This window comes from Salminus brasiliensis, chromosome 23 (assembly GCF_030463535.1).
Source record: "Salminus brasiliensis chromosome 23, fSalBra1.hap2, whole genome shotgun sequence".
NCBI lineage: Eukaryota > Metazoa > Chordata > Actinopteri > Characiformes > Bryconidae > Salminus > Salminus brasiliensis.
The window spans coordinates 5,531,420-5,556,314 of NC_132900.1; the positions used below are offsets into that span (position 1 = coordinate 5,531,420).

At 42.8% G+C, this 24,895-nt stretch overlaps 1 protein-coding gene and 2 non-coding genes across 4 annotated transcripts; all 3 read left to right on the forward strand.

Annotated features, from left to right (window-relative positions):
* The first annotated feature begins 2,991 nt into the window (after positions 1–2,991).
* Positions 2,992–3,074, forward strand: trnal-uaa (transfer RNA leucine (anticodon UAA)). Its single transcript has one exon. It is a non-coding gene; the product is annotated as a tRNA-Leu (tRNA).
* A 473-nt stretch (positions 3,075–3,547) lies between these two features.
* On the forward strand, positions 3,548–3,630 carry trnal-uaa (transfer RNA leucine (anticodon UAA)). Its single transcript has one exon. It is a non-coding gene; the product is annotated as a tRNA-Leu (tRNA).
* Positions 3,631–5,329: 1,699 nt separating this feature from the next.
* LOC140546165 (elongation factor 1-delta-like) lies at positions 5,330–24,761 on the forward strand. 2 transcript variants are annotated; one of them, XM_072669357.1, is made up of 8 exons: positions 5,330–5,406; positions 16,138–16,258; positions 21,061–21,126; positions 22,535–22,622; positions 22,757–22,857; positions 23,987–24,181; positions 24,336–24,530; positions 24,636–24,761. In XM_072669357.1, the coding sequence occupies exons 2-8, from the start codon at positions 16,145–16,147 to the stop codon at positions 24,672–24,674; spliced, it is 798 nt and encodes a 265-aa protein (XP_072525458.1). In that variant the 5' UTR covers positions 5,330–5,406; positions 16,138–16,144; the 3' UTR covers positions 24,675–24,761. The 2 variants fall into 2 exon arrangements, with proteins under 2 accessions (XP_072525458.1, XP_072525459.1); XM_072669358.1 differs by lacking the exon at positions 21,061–21,126.
* Positions 24,762–24,895: the final 134 nt, after the last annotated feature.

The following is a 24,895-nucleotide window of genomic DNA, read 5'->3' on the forward strand; positions in this document are numbered from 1 at the left end:
TACACCTGAGCCAGGTGGTGACGTCCTTAAGGAATATTCACCCAATGGAGACAGTTGTACTCGGTTTGAACCCGACTCCTGATATACACTGTTTCCCTTCTGAAATGAAACTGGAAGAATTGAGGCATAGAATCAGAATCAGAATCAGAATCAGAATCAGAATCTCTTTATTTCACCAAGTATGTTACCCATACAAGGAATTTGTCTTGGTGAGAGCAACACGCATGACAAGTAACAAAGAAACACAGAACACGGTCTTAAACTAAAGGAAAATGACACTAAACAATAAATAGGGTAGGGGATAAATTAAAAAAAGTAGAAAGTACTAAAGGTAATAAAGGTAATAAAGAGCTGAAAAATATATTTACAGAAAAGAAAAGGACATCTGTACAGGTGTGCAAATAGTCATAGTGCAAAATAGGCAGAGTGCAAATAACTGTTCAGTCCGGTTTGGTACAGTTCAGTTGTAAGTTTAGAGGTTTACAGTGGGAGGTGACCACTGTGATTGAGGAGCGCTACAGCTCTGGGGAAGAAGCTGTTAGCATGACGTGTTGTGCTGGTTTTGATGGACCGCAGTCTTCTACCCGAGGGGAGTGTCTGGAAGAGGAGGTGTCCAGGATGTGAGGGGTCAGATGTAATCTTGCCAGCCCGCTTCCTCATCCTGCTGGAGTAGATCTGCTGAAGTGATGGCAGGTTACATCCTATGATCCTCTCTGCTGTCCTGATGATGCGCTGGAGTTTGGTTCTTTCTTGTGAGGTGGAGGAACCAAACCAGATAGTTATGGAGGCTGTGATAATGGACTCGATGATCGCTGTGTAGAACTGGATCATCAGGGTCTGTGGCAGGTTGAATTTCTTGAGCTGTCTCAAGAAGTACATTCTTTGTTGAGCTTTCTTGATGATGGAGATGGTGTTTTTCTCCCATTTCAAGTCTCTGGAAATGGTGGTGCCCAGGAACTTGAGTGACTCCACCATTGATACTGCAGTGTTGTTGATGTGGAGGGGGGGAAGGGTGGGTGGATTGCGTCGGAAGTCCACCACCATCTCTACAGTCTTTTCTGTGTTTAGCAGCAGGTGGTTGTTGCTGCACCAGGACACCAGCTGCTCAATTTCCTTTCTGTAAGCAGACTCATCACCGTTGGCTATGAGGCCCACCAGAGTGGAGTCATCTGCAAATTTCAGGATCTTTACAGCTGGATCTTTGGAGACACAATCATTAGTGTAGAGGCTGAAGAGAAGGGGTGAAAGAACACAACCCTGAGGGACTCCAGTACTGAGTGTCCGGAGGTCTGAAGTGTGCTTCCCCAGCCGCACCTGCTGTCTCCTGTCTGTCAGAAAATCCACGATCCACCGACACATGGAGTCTGGCACTGACAGCTGGGAGAGCTTGGCCTGAAGAAGCTGCGGCACAACAGTGTTAAAGGCCGAGCTAAAGTCCACAAACAAAACCCTAGCATAGTTTCCATGGCTGTCGAGATGTTGCAGGATAAAGTGCAGGGTCAGGTTGACCACATCATCGACAGACCTGTTTGCTCGGTACGCAAACTGCAGGGGGTCCAGCAGGGGATCTGTGATGGACTTCAGGTGGGCTAGGATCAGGCGTTCAAAGACCTTCATGACTACAGAGGTCAGGGCGACAGGCCTGTAATCATTCAGTCCGGTGATGGTGGATTTCTTGGGAACTGGAATGATGGTGGAGGTTTTGAAGCAGGCTGGAACAGAGCAGAGTTCCAGTGATCTGTTAAAAATGTCTGTAAACACTGGAGCTAGTTGGTCACAGCAGTGTTTTAGGGTGGATGGAGAGACTGAGTCGGGCCCGGGGGCTTTCCTCACCTTCTGTCTGCTGAAGAGCCTGTGAACATCCTGCTGGTTGATGCAGAGATGAGCAGGAGGCAGAGGTGAGAGGGCCAGTGTGGGGGTGGAGGTGGAGGGGGGTGATGGGTGGTAGACGGTCCGATTGTCTTTTGTGAGTTCAAATCTGCAGTAGAACTCATTCAGGTCGTTGGTGAGGTGTCGGTCGTTCAGGAGGAGGGGGGGTCTTTCTCACCTTGTGACCAGTGAGAAGCTGTAGGCCTTTCCAGGCTGAAGATGGGTCGTTAGCAGTGATGTGTCTGTTCAGCTGCTCTGAGTACTTGCTCTTCGCAGCTCTAATCCCTTTCTCCAGTCTGTATTTGGCCTCCTTAAAGACAGTTCTATCTCCACTCCTGAACGCTTCCTCCTTTTCCCTCCGAAGCTGTTTGAGTTCAGCAGTAAACCAGGGTTTGTTGTTACTGTATCTCACCTGTGATTTAGTTGAGATACAGCTGTCTTCACAGAAACTGATGTATGACGTCACAGTGTCTGTGTATTCGTCCAGTCCGTCTGTCGCCTCCTCAAACACAGCCCAGTCTGTGGTTTTCAAGAGTGCCCAGTCTTGCTGCCGGTGATCTTTCACCTTGCAGAGTTTAGCTCCAACTCTAATCTACCACACCTAATCCAGGTACTGAATACCCAAAGGTAAATTAGACCATTACAGACAGGTGTGTTGGATCTGAACTCTACAGTGTGGTTGATCAAAGACAGGATTGCATAGCCCTTGTGAAGAATGCCTTTAAATATCAATACAGCTTCTACACATGTTGTTTAGCTGGCTTTTTGAAGAATATCTTTCTCACACTAATATTCCATCAAAATCCCTCCCCTAGCTGGATGTCCTTTTAGTGCACTTTTGCAACCACCATGGTTGAGGTGTTGGATTTAAAATCCAGTGGATGAATAGTGAATATGCGTGGGTTTGATTATAGGTGGCCAGTCCAGCTGGATGTCCATTTGCCTTGAATTTACCACTAGGATGGCTGAGTGGTAAAGGTGTTGGTCTTGTTGGATGAATGTTCATGTGGAATCTTTAAGATATCTGAGAGACAGCTGTCCTGGTGGGCTGAGAACCAGGGCTGCAATTTTCTCCTACTGACTGTAGGAGTGTGGATGCCTTATTCAATCTGTCTGCATGAAACCAGGATGGCCGAGTGGTTAAGGCGTTGGACTTAAGATCCAATAGATAAATATCTGCGTGGGTTCGAACCCCACTCCTGGTATGTTCTGCTTTAGCTCTTATGTAAAACTAGAAGATATAATCAGACAGCAGTTGAGCATGTACATGTAACAGGGTGTAGATTGAAGGGGCCCAGTCCTTGTTCAGCCCTAATCTAACACACATGATCCTGGTTGTTAGGGGAAATTTGCTCCATGTGGAATGTCCTTTCTTTCATATTACATTACAAAATCCAATGGATGAATGCTTATGTGGAGTAGAACCCCACTCCTGGTGTCTCCTACTTTTCTTCTGGAATGGAGGCCATTTGAGAGAATCAACATCCACGCTGTGGCCTTCTTCCAGCTCCAAGATGCACAGATCACAACTTCTTCACTCCACTACTTCACATGGTTCCTAAACTTGAATTGAACTGAGACACCTGCCCTGGTAGACTGAAGCCCAGGTGTATGAGCCTGGCCTAGTGCCAGTGTGGATGCCATATGCAGTTGATTGTCCTCCGAGGTTCTGTATAAAACCAGGATGGCCGAGTGGTTAAGGCGTTGGACTTAAGATCCAATAGATGAATATCTGCGTGGGTTCGAACCCCACTCCTGGTAGACACATGTGTGTTAGTTCTGAACTTCAAACATGTTGATTATCTAGCCCATATGGGATTGTTGTGCTAGGACAGGCATGCTATTGGGGTCTTTTTGTCCTAGTCCTAAACCACAGATCAAACCAGGGTGGCTAAGAGGTTAAGGCGTTGGCTTTCAGATCCAATAGATAAATGTCCATGTCTGTTTGAAGCCCGTTCCAGGTGTATACTGCTTTACTTCTGATATATGACAAGAGTTGAGATGTTACAACGCCACAGTTATGTTCTGTATGGATCCATATCAGTAACAAAAAGATTGTAGGCCATGCATGCCCAGTCGTGCTCCTGGTGATGCACCACCCTGTACAGTTTAGTTCAAACTCTAATCTTACACCCCTGGTCTGTTCAAAGTTTGTCAGATATAGTCATACACAGCACAAGCAGTAAAATATTAAAATAAAATATATATATACAGAAGTATATAACAAATATACAAATCTAGTGTGTGAGGATCTCAACTCTCCAGGATGAGGTTCAACAGGTGTGTAGCTCAGCTACCACAATATTATTGGTTAATATTATTTCCAACCTTCTGGTGCATGGTGGTATAATCAAACCTCAGAAGGTGTTTTATCATTTATTTTTACGGCATTTAACAGATGCTCTTCTCCAGAGCCACTTACAAAAGTGCTTCACTGTCTACTTAGAAAATACCCTTAGCTAGTTTCTATAGGGTAGGATTCAGAAGATACCGCTAAGCGTAGACACTACTAAACACCAAAAATACCACAATACTCAACATACACTTCACCCCAGTACTCTTGGAACAGCTGGGTCTTCGGTCTTCAGCATTTGAAGACAGCAAGCAACTCTGCCGTTCAGACTTCCAGGGGAAGTTCTACCTGGACACTTAAAGGATGGCGGGTCGAGCCGAGCCGAGCCGTACTTGAAGCTGGAAGGGCTCTTGGTGCAGATCGTCTTTTGACCACTGCCATCAAGTTCAGAAGGGCTGGTCCATTCTTTTTTTTGGCTTTGTAGGCCAGAGTCAGGGCTTTGAACCTAATGCGGGCACCAGCTACAGGGTCAAAGGGCAGTAGTCACCCCATGTTTCTAATAGCTTATGGGAACACACATAAGGTTTTTGTCTTGATATTGCATTATAATGCATTATGTCATTATAATGTAAGGAATTGGGCTTTTTTGAGATCAGGGACCTATCAAAGTCCAAAAAGGCCTGTACTGATTTCAGGTAATACCATTCTTTGTATCTGGAGAAGGCTAATATACCTAACATGCAATAATCAGTGTGTTGTATCATCACTTCTGTTCAAGTTCTTAATGCTAAATATAATTAAATATTTCAATCATAATCTTAAAAGCTTAATTTTAATGTAAGATAAACAGACAAGGTTAATAAACATGTAGGCCAAACTAAGCGCTGCTAGCTCAGGCGCCACTCAGTTTGGGGGCTGCTTTGACAGTGCACCGAACAAAGTTAGTGGAACGTACCAATTTCTCAGGGGGGCGCTATTTTCAGCCCTGGTATTCTGCCAAAGTATTCTTCGTATTTGATTGTTAACATATAAAAGTAGTACGTATTAGGCCATTTCCACACCGTAAATGTTGCGAGAATTGACCACGTTATTCAACAGTTGACCGGTAGGAGTGCGACAAGTTGTGGTCTCCCCTCTGTCAGGCATAAGTTCAAGCGCCCCGGCTCAGCCAGTCCTTTCTGATCAACACGGTCTGCCAGAGACGTTCACTCAGTCCTCCAGCCGTCAAACACATAAGCCCAAAAGTAAGTGAAAAGTAGTTCTTGGAGAAAAATGGAGATATTTTGGGGTTTAATATGAAGTTGATCGAACAGTCCTGCTGGAATTAGTGGAGTATTAGCGCTGTAGTCTCGCCACGTGGCCGAGTGAGTAACGCAAGGCAAGCGGGTTAAAGTGAGGAAGGGAGGTCTATGTATAGCCATGTTTAGAAGAGCTCAGCGCCGCAAAGCTGAGCGGTCCTGAGTCCTGAGTCCTGTTCAGCAGAGCTAGCAGAGGTGTTTCACAGAAATGTACTTTAGTACTTTTTAAAAAACACAGTTTGAGTTTTTACAATAAGGGTTACTGTTAAAATAGTGTGGGTTTGGGTGGCACTGACAGGCATATGGGTCTCAAGCCATGTCCATGAATATGACATTTTATGTATCATAACTATTATCATGATAAAAAAATATTATATATATATATATATATATATATATATATATATATATATATATTATGTTTTTTGGGGACGTTTTTGCCATTGTTTGAGTTCATACGGGTCCTGGAAAACCATAAAAAAGCACTTAAAAGTTATGAAAAATATTGTAATAAGCTCCCGTTGTCATTTTATCTAATATCTAATTTCACGTGACCAATAAATGTACTTTAGTACACAGTTTGAGTTTTTACAATAAGGGCTACTGTTAAAATAGTGTGGGTTTGGGTGGCACTGACAGGCATATGGGTGTCAAGCCATGTCCATAAATATGACATTTTATGTATCATAGCTATTGTCATGATAAATTTTTTTATATATATATATATATATATATATATATATATATATATATATATATAATTTATTCATATTTTTTTTTTATGTATTTTGGGGGACGTTTCTGCCATTGTTTGAGTTCATACGGGTCCTGGAAAACCATAAAAAGCACTTAAAAGTTATGAAAAATATTGTAATAAGCTCCCGTTGTCATTTTATCTAATATCTAATTTCATGTGACCAATAAATGTACTTTAGTACACAGTTAAATTTTTTACGGTAAGGGTTACTGTTAAAATAGTGTGGGTTTGGGTGGCACTGACAAGCATATGGGTGTCAAGCCATGTCCATAAATATGACATTTTATGTGTCATAACTATTATCATGTAGAAAAACAATGTTCATATATTTTTGCATGTTTTTTTATTTAGGGATGCACCGATACCAGGTTTTCAAATTTTCTGTCGATACCGAGGACAGATACTGATACCAACTCTGACTTGGATACTGCTATTTATAGTGTTCCACTCTTTAAAAGTTGTACTTTTTTAAATCACATCCCGAATAAGATCTAATAAGCTTGAAAGAACAGCGTTTTTGACACAATGCAGAATCATATGCAAGTAAAAAAACACAATCTGTGCTTCATATAAGCAAAATATGATCTAATATGAAGTAATTGGTGTTTAAAATTCATTATTCAGAGCAGTTAAAAATGGCAGTTTGGAAACAGAAAGTGCTTCTGCAGCAGTGTCACATTCAGGTTCACGTCTCTGTGTAAAAAGGTGCTAAACTTCAGGGTCTGGCCTTTAAACAAGCTGCTGAAACTCTACTTCTGGTTTCAGAACCAAAAAAACACCACATGGAAATGAAAGTGCTAAAAGTTAATGAAATGTCTGTTTATTGGTGATAACTATTTATGACTGGTTGTTTAAGCAAGAAGTCTGCAAGAAAAACATAAAACATGTAGGGCTTCATGGGATCAGTGCTGTCTATTGCTGATATAGATACTGTGTTTTTTTCCCAAATATATATTATTTATTCTTTTATTTTTTATTTTTATATCATATATCTTTTATTATTATTTTGGTGACGTTTTTGCCGTTATCCGAGTTCATACGGGTCCTGGAAAACCTTAAAAAAGTTATGAAAAATATTGTAATGAGCTCATGTTGTCATTTTATCTTATAATAAAAACATAAACTTTTATAGTAGCATAATTTTACACATCACCAATCGCTGCCCGGGTTTTATTTGACCGTTTTTGGCCGTGGTACCATGACCGTCCATTAAGTTGTTAACTAGCTAGCCTGGACAGTCTTTTAGCTACAAGTTATGGGAAACTTTTTGGTCCTGGAATTTTTTGTTTTTTGTTTTTGGAAAAGTCGTGGAAAGTCTTTGAGTTTGAAAAGTCTTTGAGTTGGAAAGTCTTTGAGTTTGAAATTGGTTCAAGTGTATGAACTCTGCACTGTGTAAAATTCTAATTCTAATGTTTGTCACTTATGTAAATATAAATTAAACATATTAAATATTGAAACAATATATAATTTGCTAACATTTAAAGTGCTTTCATCTTTAAAAATAGCTTCAGAATACTCACTACATATGTGTGTGTATATGTGTATATATATATATATGTATATATATATATATATATATATATATATGTATATGTATGTATATGTATATGTGTATATATGTGTGTGTGTGTGTGTGTGTGTGTGTGTGTGTGTGTGTGTGTATATATATATATATATATATATATATATATATATATATATATATAACCAACTATCCAAGTCTAACCCACTGTCGGCTAACTTTGCTCTCCTGCTTCCATGACTATCTTTCTCACTAACCAGTGCTGCACGTATGATCATATAAGGATGATCACTTTTTTCTTCTAGCTGTTCTTTCAGTCTTAATGTCCGAGTAATATCTTATCATATCATTATCATGTCTACAGTCATGGCTAAATTGTGTATGAAATTATGTATGGAATACATGTGTACAAAATCGCTTTGAGAGAAACCCTAGAGAAACGCCCTGACTCGGACTGCTGTACCGTGGTGGTAAATGAAACCAGCGGGTCTGATCTCTTAATTCAAATGTAGCCATTTCATTTACAGTCCAGATTCGCCAGTAAACATTCAGGCATTTTCTGAATTTGTATGTTATTCCAGTGATGGTAACTTCATGCCTCCCTGCATGTCTGCATGTATTAAATGGTTTAGGCTAGAGCTGAGCAATTAACCACAAATGTATCAAATGTATTTTTTTTTGTCTAATTTTATTAATTAATTTATTATGCTTATTGTATGTGTTGTCATGTACTGTCCCCTAAAAATATGACCGTGACTCCGCCCCTCCCAGTCTGTGACATGGAAGCAACATGAAAGAGAACTCGAACACAGAGCCAGCTGAGCAACTCCAGCAGCTTATATGATCATTAATCAATCGTGATCGAGGTTAAATGTTCAGTTAATTGGGACGTTGGTTGGAGGTCATGTTGTCCAGCACTGATCTATTGCTTTTAGCAGTGTTCAGTCTGCTAGAGGTGGCCGATACACAATTTATCCATGCCTGAGTAACGTAAGATAGCTCGGACATTAAGACAGAAAGGACGGCTTAAGGAATAAGAGGCAGTGGGTTCGACTCCTTATATCCTGTTGAGGAGTCAGTGGTCTTAAATGTCAATACAGAGATGCGGGCCTCTATTTATATATGATATATATATTTATATGCACTAGTGTCAGGCTGAGTATTTCTACATCCTAGATTTATATCTTGGTATTTCGAACATTTGAACTATAATGATACTACAATATACTGTACTAATAATAATAATCATTGTCATACTTAACCATGATGTGGCTTGGCTGGAAAGGCCAAGGCCACAGAGGCTAACGTATGTGGAGCAGAGCATCACTCGCAGCAGTGCAGCTGCTGCTTCTGGTACAGCGAGTGCTTTTGGTTCAGTGTATTTCATATTATCCACAGTACAGTGAAATCCATATCATGACGCACCTTCACAGCAGCGTTCAGGTTTACACCAGTATACCTCACGCCCCGAACGTCTGGCTCCCTTCACCACCACTGTAATCCACTCTGGAAAAGCAGTGGAATTCCCTTAAACCTGAAAGAACAGCCTGAGGACTGCTCAGATTTAAATATGACCCCTTTTCTTAAAGCCCTTAGCCAGCGGCAGCTTTGGAAGTTGTAACTTTAGCCTGTGGAGGCGTGTTTTTAGAAGAGTGGAAATAAAAGCATGAACGTTTAAAATCTAGCCGTAATAACAGTAAAATAGCTTCTAGAAAGAGTTGATGCAGTTGATGCAGTCCGTGTTTTCTGAATGTGGCTCTGGTACCGTGGTATCAGGTGATATTAACGCATGTGTTAATCCAGTTAATGAGCTCATGCTTCCTGCCCTCAAGTACTGAATGTCCTGAGCACTGAATGCTGCAAACCTGACATGGCCTCTTCAGATTACACCAGTTTCGAACCTCATAATAGACTGTAAATGTTAACCCGATGGGGTCATGTTTTAGTGAGGGGGAAATCTGCATTTTTAATTTTAAATATTTTAAATAATTTATATTAGAATATATTTAAAATGAATTACAAAGCACCCAGCAAAAAGGCAGGTTCTAGATACCTGAAGTAGAGGGCATAAATAGAAGCGGTTCCTCAAGCCTGAGAATGTTCTTCTATCAAACACATGCTAAACTACAAAGCACTGTGTGTGTGTGTGTATGTGTGTGTATGTATATGTATGTATGTATGTATGTATGTATGTATGTGTGTGTGTGTGTGTGTGTGTATATATATATATTACACACACACATACATACACCAACCAGCTAAAACATTAAAACTAATAATGGTGGCATGAATAGTATTGATTATCTCTTTCGAACACCGCTGTGAGAATTTGATTGCATCTGGCAGCAAGAGCATTAGTACTGGATGGAGCACCATCCATCATTTCAGAAAACTACCGCTCAGTGCTGGGGGATGGTGCGCTTTACCCCTCTAGCCCATATCTGGCATTAGGCATGGTGCCAATCGGTTTGTGTTTATTTATCTGCCCCAGAGAGTCCTATTCTATTGGCAGTACTTCTCTACAGGGACTAGACAAGGCGTGTGTGTGTGTGTGTGTGTGTGTGTGTGTGTGTGTGTGCGCGTGTGTGCATTTGCACATCTGTGTCAGCAATGGGCGCAACTTAAAGTAGCGGAATGCATTTATAAGAAGGTGTCCGCAAACATTTGGACATATGGTGTATTAAGCAGCACGTGCACAACCAGGTCTTTTAAGGTGATGTGTTAAAGCCGGGAGTGGGGGTGACCACACAGTATTAGGCAGGTGGGTTTAATGTTATGGCTGATCAGCGTGTGTGTGTACATGTATATAACCTTTGCATCCGACTCTGTGCACTTTCATGTCCACCACTGCTAACGGTCACAATGCTTACTGTTAAAGAGAACCTGCGGAGCCCTGTCTTCTCTTTCTGCTCTCTGACCACTTCGGAAGGTGAGTGTTTGAACAGAGAATGGAGAGCGGGTGTGGCGTGGTGCCGCATGCTGGCTGAACCCGTGTCCTCTGTGCTGAGGTGGTACTGATGGATGTTCAGTGTGAGTTGGAGTAAAGCAGATCATGTGATGACCAGAGTTTTTAGAGTGTGGCTGGATGTGGATCTGCGTTGCTCAAACACACCACCTGTGTGGAAATGCTCCGGGTGATGAGCTTTAGGTGTAGTGTCCGTTTATTGGTCAGAAACCTTTTGGTCATATGTATATTATTTATTAATATACAGTGCCTGTAAAAAAGGATTCACCCTTGTTTTCCACTTTGATTGCTTTTATAAATGGAATCAACTAATTAATAGATATATATATTTAATTATTATTATTTATATTATACAATTTTAATTATTATATTAATTTTTCTAGGCATTTTATTTATCAAACAAAGCTGAGTTACCTGAATGGCATAAAGTCGCTCAGCAGCAGTGTGAAAGACTAGTGGAGAGCCGGCCAAGACAGGAGAGCTGTGATTGGCTGTCAGGGTAATTTCACCATAGTGATTTCTGAATGCTCTCAAAGTTCAGATATTAATGCTGTGTTGTTTAAATTTCAATAATAACTTTTTTGCATTATAATTACTATAATTAATAATTTATTTGCATTATTTCAGCAGTTGTTTTGAGCAGTTGTCATTTCTGCAAATAAATGCTCTAAATAGCAATTTTTGGGGGGAATTGAGGGGAAATGTTGTCCATGGTTTATGAAATACAAAGCTAATGTTAATTTCTCTAAACACACTGCCTATAAATAGTGAAACCAGAGAGACAGATGATGCAGGGTGGTCTGGAGAGATATTGACCTGCAGTCAATGGGTCTCGAGTGATGGTAGTATAAAGAACCTGTATAAAGAACCTGTCCAGGCTCTGGTTAGTCAGTATTCCTGGCTACAAATGAAGACCCCATGAACACACAAGGACGCTCCACAGAGTTTAGGTGAGAGGATGGGTATCCAGTTCTCTGAGCATCACCTGGAGTGCAGTTAAATTCATCAGTAAGAAATGGAAGGAGTACGGCACATGTGTGCATCTGCCTAGAGCAGGCCGCCGTCCTCACAAACTGAGTGAGACCACCAAGTGAAGGAGGCCGCCAAGACACCTGCGACTGCTCTGAGTAGTGAGAGATGTCTTTAACTGACATCACTTTGATTTTTTGTCAGTTCTATTGGTCCTGATTCCATTATAAAAACACAGGGGAAACCAGAGAGGAGCATACTTTTCATAGGCACTGTCCGTCATGCATGATGCTGCAGCATGGCTTTTCGCCCTTGGTTAGAAACATATGATATGATCTGGACGATCTATTGGCTGGACGTGTTGGTGGTTGTGCTGCATTTTATGTTTTATGTTAAAGCTGTTATTTTCATTTTTATTCATTTAACTGTGTTGCCTCGGTTGTCACAGCTGGGCAGTGGATCATGAGCACATCAGTACTACTACAAAACTGTTAGCATATTTTTCATATTTCATATTTATATTTCTGTACAGTTTTCTGGTCTGTAAAATGACGGCGGAATAGCGGTTGTGTTGTTTTTGGGGTTTCCTTTTTTTGTTTTGTTTTTGTTGCTTTATTTTCTCCTCTGAAGCGTCTGGATTCTACAGAGGAAACGAAATCATCAGTAAAAGTTCTGTTTAGTTTCAGAAAAAAAACATTGGTATGAGCTCATGAGTAATGATGCCCTTTTCAAGTCTATTGCCTGCATTCAGGCCTGTTTGACTGACCGCTGCTGCTGCTGCTGCTGCTCACCTGTTTTATTCTTTTTATTATTATTATTATTATTATTTTCATGCATTCAGTCTGGTTGCTCTCCACATCTCTAACACCATATTCTAAAACTGAATAATTCTTCAGTAGGGATGGGCTTGATTTTTATTTTATTGAATATCAACAGCTAAAATAAAGTCCCAGTGGCACAAAATTATTATTAGATTTGAATTTTTCAGCAAAACTATAGGTTACAATTAACACTTTATTCTTGGGAAATTGGGATTACATTCGTCACAATTAAACTACAAAGAAATATAATATTTATTTTTAAAGTAATTTGGATATTTGTAAGTTTGTTTGTTTTATTTATTTATTTATTTATTTATTTATTTATTTAGGGTCTCAAATATATAACTTTGCTCATGTGCTTAGGTCCGGGCTACACTACAGGATTTCTCAAATTTAAAAAACCACAAAACAAACCGTGGCTCAACAGTTTTTGTTGTTGTTTTTGTTTGTTTGTTTGTTTTTTGTTTTGTCCTTCGTTGTGGCCGTCACCGCATCTTCACAGCATCTACTAAGGCTAAAATTACCATCTCACATTCATCTCCCTTTTTCCTTTTGAAATGATTATAGGGAAAACTGGTTTACTTTAGCTTTACATTCTAATTTTGAAAAGGAGAAAAAAAAGAGATGGGGAATTGAATTTTTTTTAAATTAGCAGGAAAATTCATTAAAACTGACCTTGTGAATTAAGTATTCATCTTTTTGTCTTCATTATTAGCAAATGTTTGAAATAACCTCAAGCTAAAATTCAGATTGATTGCTACATAAATTATTTGTTAATTGAGCAATTCGTAATCCATAAAATCAATTATCCGTTTTAATAATCGACAGATTATTCGTTGCAGCCCTACTGCCAAGCAGCCTAAACTCTGGCGCGTTTTCTAACGCTTGACTTTCAGACTTTTTGGCTTTTCCGATATCTCAGTTTTAAGAGGAAGAACCTGCCTGAGGCTCCTCCTCCCAAATCAATAACATTTTATATAAATTCCATCTCTACCTTGGTCAAATGACTGCGTGACCTCCACCACCCCATCACCACCCTTTCAGCTCTGTACTCCATCATTCCTGGCTCCACATATCAGAGAGGGGTCTGGCTTCCTACCACAAAGCAGAAACTACCTGAACTCCTCCCACAGTTCATCATAGGCTAAAGGCCTGGTCCGAACTAGCTAATAGACAAAACGAGTGACACACTGCGACACACCGCGAAACACCTGTCGCTATAGTCTCCATAGGAATGGAGAATTGGCCTCAAAATTAGCCAGATTGTCCTGTAGTGTATCCAAGGCATGAGATGCCGATGCTTCACCTAGTTTGAGACCCAGCATTAGCTGCTTGTCTTGATATTCTCTGCACTTGCTTATTAAATACTGTGCAATGTATTCCCAATTATTATTATTATTATTATTGTCATATTATCTTTAAATACCTGAAAATAGAGGCAGAGTTCCATATTCCCATATTTCCAAAACCACGCCCATCCCTACTCTAGCTTCTTCCTTTTCACTTGCCCCTTCCCTTTTGTCTCTGCTGTGACACGTCGCAAGATGGAGAATCAGAGGGGCGATCAGGCCCGGGCCAGAGGTGCAGGTAGGCCCCAGCGGGGCTCGGGAAACGGTCCCAACCTACCCAGTGGCAGCCTAAACGGCGACGACCTCCACGGTGCCAGGAGAAGAAGAGCGAACCGCTCCACCCGTTCTGAGAGTCAGGGCTCTGAGGGCGAAGGCGCCTTCCCGGAGGGCTTCGGGCCCATGCACGGCGCCAGGGGGGAGATCGTGTGGTTTAACAGCAGCATGTACGAAGAGGCCGAGGGCTACTTTCAGACCCCAGCCGCGACAACCAGGCCCGCCCCGCTGTCGTCCTCGCCAAGAGACCGTGTCCATCGGCCTCTGGTGTTTAGAGCCAAGCGGAATCCCAGCCAGCAAAGTCACGAGGAAGGCAGCCCTCGTCCTCTTAGCCACCAGCGCTCGTCGTCCGAGCCACAGAGGGGACGCCTGGCGCCGCGGGGAGGAGGCAGGAAGAGGGGGTTCTCAGAGACCGAGCGCGCCCCTCAGAAAAAACGGGACAAGTATGGCACGTTTCAGGGCATGGGACAATAGTGTTTCCTTTCTTTTATGATTTCGGATGTTTTATTTTTGCTTGATTTAAAAAAAAAAAAAAAAAAAAACTTTTTACACACTTATGTGACCGTTTTTGTGTTTGTTAATTTTATATTTATTTGTTTTATGTTTATTTGTTTGCTTATTTGTTTTGTTTGGTGGCTTAATTGCACTGAGTGCTAACTGTGGAATGCTGTCCCCCAAAATCTCTGCAAACACAAGTCCGTATCAGTCTCTAACTTTTTAATTTGGTGTGTGTGTGTGTGTGTGTGTGTGTGTGTGTGTGTGTGTGTGTGTGTGTGTGTGTGTGCGCTCGCGTGCGCTAGACCTGCACTATTGATCATAGGAGTCAGCAAAAGCAACAAATGGGTATTAGTGAGAGAAAGGCACGTGGTGGCCCCACAAATCCCCACAAAGACTTTCACTGGTCACCTCACAGTGCGATTTACAGCCCTTTGTCTGAGTTTCAGCTGAAATATATGGAGTTTTTTGCACAATAACCCTGTAGAGAGACAGTGAAAATTTCACTCTGCTGTTGCCCCGTAATAATCCACAGGTTTAACAGTGAGAGGGAATAAATTACGTTACCTGTTTTTAGAGGCCTGATTAAAATTAGTGTTCTCTGTTTTCTTTCCAAACACAAGGACGATCCCCCTTCCAGCAAAAAAGATTGGAATTGTACTTTAAAAAATCTGGATTTTAGGAATCACATTATTGAAACATGGAATTTTTGGAAGCACATTTTTGCTGTTTGGGAATGAAATAATTGGATCTGTCATTTTGGAATCACATTTTCAAACTGGGAATTTTATAATGACATTTTTCAGAGATGATGTTTAAGATTTACATTTTTGCTATTTTGAAATAATGTGGGATTTTGCAGTGATTAATTTTGCATGTTAATTATAGCGTAATTATGTATTAAGTTTTTCAGGAACACATTAGAACCCGTTCGTAGCGTTGTCTGCGAATGTCTCAGCTATTAAAAATCATTATTTGTCGCAAAATACAATTATTATGTAGATAAATGGCCTGGATATATGGAATTGGAAAAAAGGGCCCGTCAATGCCCCACTCGCAAAATTCTTTTTTAGTTGCTGTTTGCTCGATTGCACAAGCTTTGCAGAACCTTATATAAAATATATTATTTATTTATTTATTTATTATATATATAGTGCTTTTAAACAGTTCTTTTGAAACCATTGTTTTCACTGGAGTTCCCTTCATTAATGAATTAATTTAGTAGTAATTAAGATTCTTGACCTCAGACTTCTGTTGTTGCTCTTTCCTCATCTAGTTTAATTGATTTATTACACACATTGAGTCCAAACCTTCTTGTCCATCCTCAGGACAGCAACTATCAAAGAACTGTGAAGAATTGAAGGTTTTTCCAAAAACCGCTTTGAACTTGATCAGTGGTACATACTGGCCTCATATCCTGCAGCTGGAGGGCTTGTGTTGGTTTGGGTTGTTGTTTCCCTCGTTCTCTTTTTCTGATTAACTCCAGTGCCCACCTGCTGTTTTCTGTCTCCTCTCTCTTCCCCCAGTACCAACATGAGTGACCTCCAGTGCCTTGCCCAGGAAAAGATCTGGTTTGAGAAATCCAGGTATGACGAGGCGGAGAGGCGCTTCTACGAGGGAGTAAACGGCATCTCCCAGGCTCCTCAGGTACAGCTGAAGCTGATTTGTTTGTTTGTACGTTGTGTTTTTTTGGGGGGGGGGGTTGGGAAAGGGGGGGGGCTGAAGGAAATGACTGCGGCAGAGTTCTGTGACTTTACTCTCATTGATATTAATCACAGGAGAACCTCATTTAAATCCTCGCTGATCCACGTCTGCGTTATGACAGGACATAATGAGCAATATTAATATTTCAGTTTGAAGAGCACGGGGCTCGATGGGGCTTTATTTGCCTGTTTGCTCAGCTGTTGTTTGTCTGTATGTGGTAAGCAGGGAGTGAAGCGTCCTTGTTCAAAGCTCTTTCCCTTCTCTGGCAAGTTGCATGGCCTCTCTACGCTGTCCATCTTTGCTTAGACGCTGATGCTGCAGGTGCGTGTGTGTGTGTGTGTGTGTGTGTGTGTGTACGTAAAGGTGGACGGTATGATGGTTATTGTTATTGTGATAAATTGGCTATTGGGAGTATATTGAATATGAATTTGACAGAAACAGGGGTTTGTTTGTCCAGCTAGCTTCTGGCCAGCCTGAACAACAAACAACCACTCTATAGTAACTGCATAAATGCATAGTGGACAAAGAGGTGGATAGGTGGATTGAATGTTGTTCGAGGTTTTGTTTTGTTATTATTTGTTGTTGTTTTTTTCCCCCTTCAACAGGGTTGTTTTATTTATTTATTTATTTATTTTGAAGGTGCATTTTGTTCTAGTTTGCCTCACAAGAGGCAAACCGTGGTACAAACTTCTTCCAATAAATGTTGAATTGCAAACAGAGGCTGCAGTACGACGTTTTCACCTCTAGGGTGTCCGTATTTGTCAAGTTTGCTGATGAGTAGATGACCACTTTGTTCGCTGCAATCTTGATTGGCAGTTCGCATTTTTTATGTGTGTTTACCTCCAATGGCCAATAACTATATATCTGACTGGTCCAGCGGACTAAGGTGCTGCCCCTTATGACCCAAGGATCGCTGGTCCAAATCCTGGGTCATGCTGCCCGCCATCATTTGGCCTTGCTCTCTCCATGTGGGAAGATGGTTCACTCTCCCCACATCTCTTCAGGGTGATGCTGGCTGGCACAGGGGCCTGCTAGCCCCAACGCATCAGAGCTCAGTAATTGGCTGTCCAGAACTGAGGAGCAGAAATGTGTAATAAATAAATACATTTCAAAAATTTAAATCTGAAAATTAATTGACAAAAAAAAGATATACATCAAATGATCCCACGGCATCTTGACTGTGCATCTGTGCCTAGGGGCGCTGCCAGGGATTTTGGGCCCCATGAACAGATATTCCACTGGACCCCACAACTCACAGCGCTCCTGTCTGTACCCATGTACATTGGTTTTTGCCATGTTAAATGTACATTTTTGCTAATACTTAACTTTTAATGTGTATTTTAAATATAAGTATGATAAGTATATAGGCAATATATTCTGAAATACGTTTTTGTGTGTGATGTATCTCGTTCCTCTATAGGGGATTTATAGGTTATTTATTTTTACAGTTATGAGCCTCATAGATAAGTCCTATGAAAATGAATCACCATGTTCGGCCACAGTGTTTTTTCCTCCCTTCAGTAAACTCTTATGGACTCAAACATGAGAAGTAGTTGGAATACATCTCTATTTTGCTATATAATCCACCTGTGTGTGTGTTTGTGTGTTTTGCTTGCCTGCCTGCCCTCTCTCCATCTGCCTCTTGCTTGCTTGTTTGACTCGGCCCTCTCTACCCCGCTGTACCCTTTCAGGAGAAAGATGCTAGTGCCATCCTGAAGGACATTGTTAAAGCCCGCCAGAATATCCAGCAATCCCTAGCCGGAGTGAGTACCCACCCCTCCCGAAATACTGCCCAAAGTCCCCGAGCTTCAGACCTCCATTAATTAGAATGCATTCTGTGTGCAGGTATGATGAAGCATTACTTTGTAATATTGTAACTGGACTGAAGCGTTTTGGCGTTCTGACTGAGAGTGCACTTTTAACTGTCACTCAATCTCCGCCTCCCTGCTCCCGAAAGTGCCTGGCCTTGATGTGCTCATGATTTGAATGGACAATTCAGTGGGGGTGGTGGTCGGGGGGGTGGGGTGGGGGTGGACCCAGCCTCTCTCCTCTGCCTGTAACAACAGGCTGTGGGTACGGCTCTTAATTTCACTCTTGCCCGCAGCAGTGGTCATTACCCCTGCTGTACAACGACTCCCACACTGTGCTAAAGTGGATGCCACCAGATGGACAGCTGCGAATGCTGGCCGGTCAGTGTCGCACAAGCGCGCCTGCAGTCCTCGAGGGGCTTTAGTCCAGCACGGTTTGCCGACTTCCCTGCTCAAACACACCTAATCCAGTTAAGTAGTCAGATACTGGGTTTGGTTTTGAATTTGAGCAGGAAAATCAAATCCTCAGACTAGGCTGAGCTCTGGTCCTGCAGCACTGGAAATGGACTCTGGCCCAGAGCACGTTTAGTAGGCATGAGTATTTGTTGTCTCCTGTCAAAACTGGACCGTACTCTACAGCGGTTCTTTATGGCACCTTTATTTTTAACAGGGCGCTTTTATGCCCCCTTTTGGACGTCTGCCAAGTCAAACCAGCAGCTGAGTTTTCTTAACGGTCATCAAACAGACCTTTTTACTTTTGCCGTGGCTTCAGATTGTAGCCACTGCAGCTGTTGGGTTGCTTGTAGATGACTGACGTAGCAACTGTGACCTCTGCGGCCTACTTTAGCAGTAGGGACATATGCAGATTCTCATTCCTCTTTGTAACCTCCCTTTAGCTTTGTCCGAAACTGCGCCCTATTCCCTACATAGTGCACTATATATATATTTTTTTTTATTATTTTTTTTAGTGTCCGAAAGCATAAGCTGTGTTCCAAAGCCTAGGACATACTACGTCATAGAGGGCCCAGAAATGCAGCCTACGTTCTGCGAGATTTGGCGGACGCAACTGATGTATCCTTCCTGGCCCTCGATTACCCAGAGTTCTCTGGGAAAAGAGGACAAAACGGCACCACGGAAAAAAAATTTAAGCCTCCGGAGTTTCCTGCCATAATTGAAAGAGGTGGGCCTTTTCCGGTGACGTCACCATGCAGCCTGGTTAGACTGTTCCAACAGGGACCAGTAGGATACTAAGGGGTTTTCATAGGGCAGTCCTACCAAGGACCCGCCTCCTGCCTCGGCTGCAGCATAGGCTCAGATGTGGGATACCCAAAATTCATTGCCTTTGGTTTGAAAATTTGCACACAGCTTTTCTAAGGAAGGTTGACGTTCAGGCTGTCGCACAGCAGTGAGCTCACACACTGGGTACTCTGGATGCTTCCAACAATAGGAGGGTAAGGACTTAACACGTCTCCTCTGAAGCCGAGGAAAGCACCAGGTCCACCAGTGCAGACGCCTGTGCCGGCCAACATTGCTTAAAAGGGCTAAGGGGACAGAGCACCATCTACCCACCTGGAGAGAGCTCAGCCAATTGTGCTCCCTCGGATTTCAACTGCTGATGGCAAAGCGGCATGGCTCGGGGTTACTGAGCTATGGTGCAGTACCCTCATAGCATCTCCTGTTCTGAACTAGGAAGGCAAACTTTAGTCCCCGTTTAGCTGATATCCAGTCTATCCAGTCCAAATTCCGGTTTGTCCCTGTTTTCCTCCACCTGTACGAGAAACGATCATTCAGCATGTCTGCGCCCGCCGTGCGAAATTGCCTCATGGCGGTGCGTTTCTGCTTTTGTGTGGTCTTTCCTTGTGCATGTGCCTGCATGTGCCAGTATGCTGCTATGCAGCGTGCATGTCCTGTGCTGTCCCATACTCTCAGTAATCACCTTCATGTCTGCCAGTGTTGGTGGTGTCTGGGGGAGCTTATTGCCTCGCAGCGTGCCTGAGGGTATTTTTGTGTCGGTGGCTTGTGGTTTCATTGACGTAACATGCCATGTGTACTGGCGTCGGATGAACAGCCTCGGTTTCTGCCGTTTTCCTTAGAGATACAGCTTGGTTATGTAAATGTGGGGAAATTGAATGGATGGAGACACTTGATGATTTTGGTGATTGGAACTTTTGTTTAGTTTAGGAGCATAACTGAAATGTATTAATAGAATTAATAGAGGTAATAAAATAAAATGCACTTTCTTTAAGGCTTATCAGTATCAATTACCTACTATTTTTGACAATTAATCAAGGAGTCAGCCATAACATTAGCACCAAAGCAGGTGAAGTGAAAAACATTGACACACTCCTGTCCAGGGTGGATAAATCAGGCAGCAGGTGAGCAGTCAGTTCTTGAAGGTGATGTTGGTGTTAAAAGCAGGAGAAATGAGAAAGCAGAAGAATCTAAGCCACCTTGACAAGAACAAACTGTGATGTTCTAGGCGACTGGGTCAGAACATCTCCAAAACATCAGGCAGTTCTTGAGGGGTGGTTCTGGAATGCAGTGGTCAGTGGCCACCTCACAACTTGCAGAACTTAAAGGATCTGCTGCTGACATCTCGGTGCTAGATACCACAGGACGCCTTCAGAGGTCTTGTGGAGATCTGTTGTGGCTGCACAAGGGTGACCTGGTCAGTATTAGGCAGGTGGTGTTAATGTTATGGCAGATTGTCCCGGTCATGTCAAAACTTTGACAGCAGGAGGAAGCCAGTGAAAGGTCCTTTTTTTCTTTTGGAGGTCAATTTGTTGTCTCTGTTTTTTCTTGGTTTGAATGGAACTGACTTTGCTTCTTTTCCCCCCCTCTGTTCGTGTGTGTGTGTGTGTGTGTGTGTGTGTGTGTGTGTGTGTGTGTGTGTGTGTGTGTGTACACATTGGGGGGCGGTTACTGTGAACTCCTCAGGTGAAGGCAGCCCTACAGCCGGGTAAAGGGCACTCGCGGCCTCAAAAACCCCGCGAGCGCAAGACCGTAAGTGCCAGGGCTCTGCGAGCCTCGCTGCACTGTGAAAAGGAATGAGCGAGCGAGAGAGAGAGAGAGACTGATGCACAAACACACTGTCTCTCTCTCCCTCTTCCATCTTATGCTTCTCACTGCTTGCTCTTAAAAAGTCGTGTGTGTGTGTGTGTGTGTGTGCCTGTATAATGGGCATGGGCTGTTCAGTATGTGTTTTGTAGACTTGGCCATTTGGCACAGTGTTTATTGATCAAAGCTACACGTGCATGCTTGCTTTTCAAGGAGTGTGTAGCTCTTACCCAGCTGAAATTGTATGGAGGCCTGTTTACTGTCTGACGGACACTTGTTGAACATTGTGAGTGGATCGATATGTTTTGCCAGTGTCTCGTGGTTTGGTATTAGGGTTGCGTTTTGTGGCTAACGTAAAAAAAGCTCCTTATCTGGGCAGTAAGCGTTTATTTCCTCAGGAAAAACACTGATATTAACATAAATATTAATAACATTTATTAAAAAGTCGTGGTTTTTCATCACTGTGTTCATTAGAACATCTCCTGTCCGATCAAGTTCTCCTCATGGAGTCTAGTATTATTTAGAGTCTCCTCCAACACCTGGTTTGGTAAATCGGGGCTTAATGATGGTAAATCAGGTAAGCTGATGATGATGATGATGATGATGATGATGATGGAATTGAACACATCCTTCACGCTGTGCTGGCTGGACTGGGAGGCGTCCTGGAGAAACCTGGAACCAAGCTCTGTTCTTCAGACTATGCACTGTATAGACAAAAGTATTGGGACACCTGCTGTTTTCCTATTTCTGATCACTGCTGTGAGCATTTGATTGCATCCAGCAACAAGAGCATTAGTGAGATCAGAATGTTGGATGATCACCACCCCATCTCATCCCCACTTCCTCAGCTCCTCTCCTAAGTATTGGGTGGAGCACCATCCATCATTCCAGAGAACTTTCTGAGGGGATTTAGTGGTGTCAGTAGGTTGATGCTTATCTGCTCCAGGAGGTCCTGTTCTTTGGTAGCACTTCTCTGCAGGTACTAGACAAGCTGTTTGTGTCTTCATTTGCACGTCTGTGTCAGCAGCAATGGGTGCCATAGAAAGTAGCTGATAACTAGCCCACAAGATAAATGATTAGTATGGAGGCACAGTGATCTCTATGTTGTGGCTCGTTTGCATATGGTGGACTAAATACTGTAATGACTGGTGTTGCTATAACAGTTAGCAAAACCCTACTTTAGGCTTGCATGGTGTGTGTCATGGTGTGCTCACTCAGAGCTTTGCATTGTGCTCTCCGGTAGCGCACCTGCCTCAGGAGATGTCATTCCTGCATGTCTTAATCGCGGTGTGTGTGTGTGTGTCCTCTGGGCAGTTCAAGTGTCTAACCTTGATCTTTTCATCCTCTGCCCCAGAGTCAGAATGCCAGCAGATCAGAAGATCACGGCGAGCTGATCTCACGCATGAAGAGCCTGGAACTGGACAACAAGAACTTGCACAAAGGTGTGTGTGTGTGTGTGTGTGTTTGGCTGTGCCATTGGTCTAAATTCCTTGTGTACAAAATAATGCAGCTAAGCGTTATGTCTCATATGTTGATGTTTTGGTTCTTTGTGGGGTTTTTTTTTCCATCCTGTCAGTGGTGGATGACCTGAGGGCCATGCTGTCCAAACTAGAGTCCAGAATGTCAGTGCTGGAGAAAAGCCAGGGCCATCCAACCAAACCAGCTCCAGCCCTCCAGGTGAGAAACAGCTATCTGGTAGTCCTCTATCAGAGGATGGTCTAGAAGTAAATTCCATCTATGTCAGATCTGATCCACCCAGGAGATCCAGTAAGCCAGTTAGGACCAACCTAACTAAGCACTGAGCACATAGTCTGCTGCCAGTTTCGAATCACGTCCAGATCATTTATTCACCATAATGCTAAAACTGGACGACGAGATGCTCAAGATCTTCCAGATCATCTCTGTTGAAAACACCCTGATCTCTTTAGCTGCAGAGCCATGAAGCCTTGGTGTAGTTGTAGATGTCGCGGTCACGCAGAGATTTCAAGCTATTTTCTTTCTGGAGAGCCAACCAGGCGCTTTGTAAGCTCAAGACTAGACTACTGAAACTGTAAATCTCCTGGCTGGTGGTCTTGTGCATGCCATCAGGTCAGGTTCAGCAACACCACTGTGTTCCTGCATACCCTTCACTGGCTTCTCAGACACCTTGGGCGCTGACCTAAGAGCCAAACCAAGGACCTTCCATACCTACCCCAGCTTCCGAGTGTGGCTTGGCTTGAAAATGTTTTAAGACTCATGGAGGTGGTAGAACCAACCTTTCCTGGCTGTCCAAACATTGGAGCCTCTTGGATGAAGACACCTCTCTTAAGAGCACTTAATTAGTTGGTCTAGATACACCAAATAGCCATAACACTGAGTAGGGCCCCCCTTGTTCCGCCCCAACAAATCTGACACTTCGAGGCATAGACTCACACACAACCTCTGAAGGTGGCACCACGACGTTAGCAGCAGACCTTGAAGTAAGGTGCGAGATCGGGCCTCTATGAATCAGATCAACAAGCCTTGCCCATTCTTGGACCACGGCATACTGGGAACACCTCACAAGATCTGCCTGATGTTCTGACCCAGTCGTCTAGCCACTGCAATTTGGCTCTTGTCAGAGTTCCTCAGGTTCTTACGCTATTAACAACACCATCACCTTAAAGAATCCCACCCATTGACAGATGCCACTGTAGATGCCATAGTCAGTGTTTTTCACCTGGTGCTAATGTTATGGCTAATTGGTGGATGTAGGTATCATCAGCTTGATTCTGCTATATCACAAATAGAATCATGATTATTTGATCCTTCCTCCCAACTTCTTCAGGCTGCTCCAGCTCCCAATCCCAAGGTGGTGGTAAAAGAGCAGGAGGAGGACGACGACATCGATCTGTTTGGCAGCGACGAGGAAGATGAAGAGGCGGAGCGCATTAAGGCACAGAGGGTGCAGGAGTACGCTGCGAGGAAGTCTGCGAAACCCGCCCTCATCGCAAAGTCCTCTATCCTGCTTGACGTCAAGCCTGTAAGCATTGGTCTGGAGTCTGCTGTTTGGCTGCTTTAGACCTTCTCAGCTATGGTATCTGCTTCTCTGTGATTGGGAGTGGAGTTTCACTCATTTACCTTTTTCTTTCTGTTCCTCCTGGCCTGCACATATCCCACCCCGCTCCTTCTCTCAGTGGGATGATGAGACAGACATGGCCAAGCTGGAGGAATGCGTGCGCTCTGTGCAGGCGGACGGGTTGCTCTGGGGTGCCTCAAAGCTGGTTCCTGTTGGCTACGGCATCAAGAAGCTGCAGATCAGCTGCGTGGTTGAAGACGACAAAGTCGGAACCGACATGCTTGAAGAAGAGATTACCAAATATGAGGACTACGTGAGTACTTGCAGTGGCGAGTCCATTAAATACATTATTTTTAAGCTGTATTATCCTGTATGTAAGTTCATACCTCACCTCCCGTATACGGTTTTCCTCTTACAGGTCCAGAGTGTTGATGTTGCTGCCTTCAATAAGATCTGAGCTGATTCTCGACAATCAACCCATCACCTCAGAGTTACTGCTGCTTTTGTATTGCACGGTTACTAATAAACAGTTAAAGCTTACAAAGACTTTATTATTATTTATTATTTCATACAAAATAAGTTTGATTTAATAATGCCCCATATTCTTATAAATATACACAAATCTAAAATACAGCTTGTTGAGCAGGATGGCTGCTTAAAAGTCTCCTAGAACTAATG

What these genes read in the sequence shown, in the direction of transcription:
- LOC140546165 (XM_072669357.1), top strand. Translation starts at nt 16,145, where the DNA reads ATGAGTGACCTCCAGTGCCTTGCCCAGGAAAAGATCTGGTTTGAGAAA. An exon ending in AACCCCGCGAGCGCAAGACC is followed by an intron (nt 21,127 to 22,534) that starts GTAAGTGCCAGG and finishes CCTCTGCCCCAG; the next exon opens with AGTCAGAATGCCAGCAGATC. An exon ending in TCCTGCTTGACGTCAAGCCT is followed by an intron (nt 24,182 to 24,335) that starts GTAAGCATTGGT and finishes TCCTTCTCTCAG; the next exon opens with TGGGATGATGAGACAGACAT.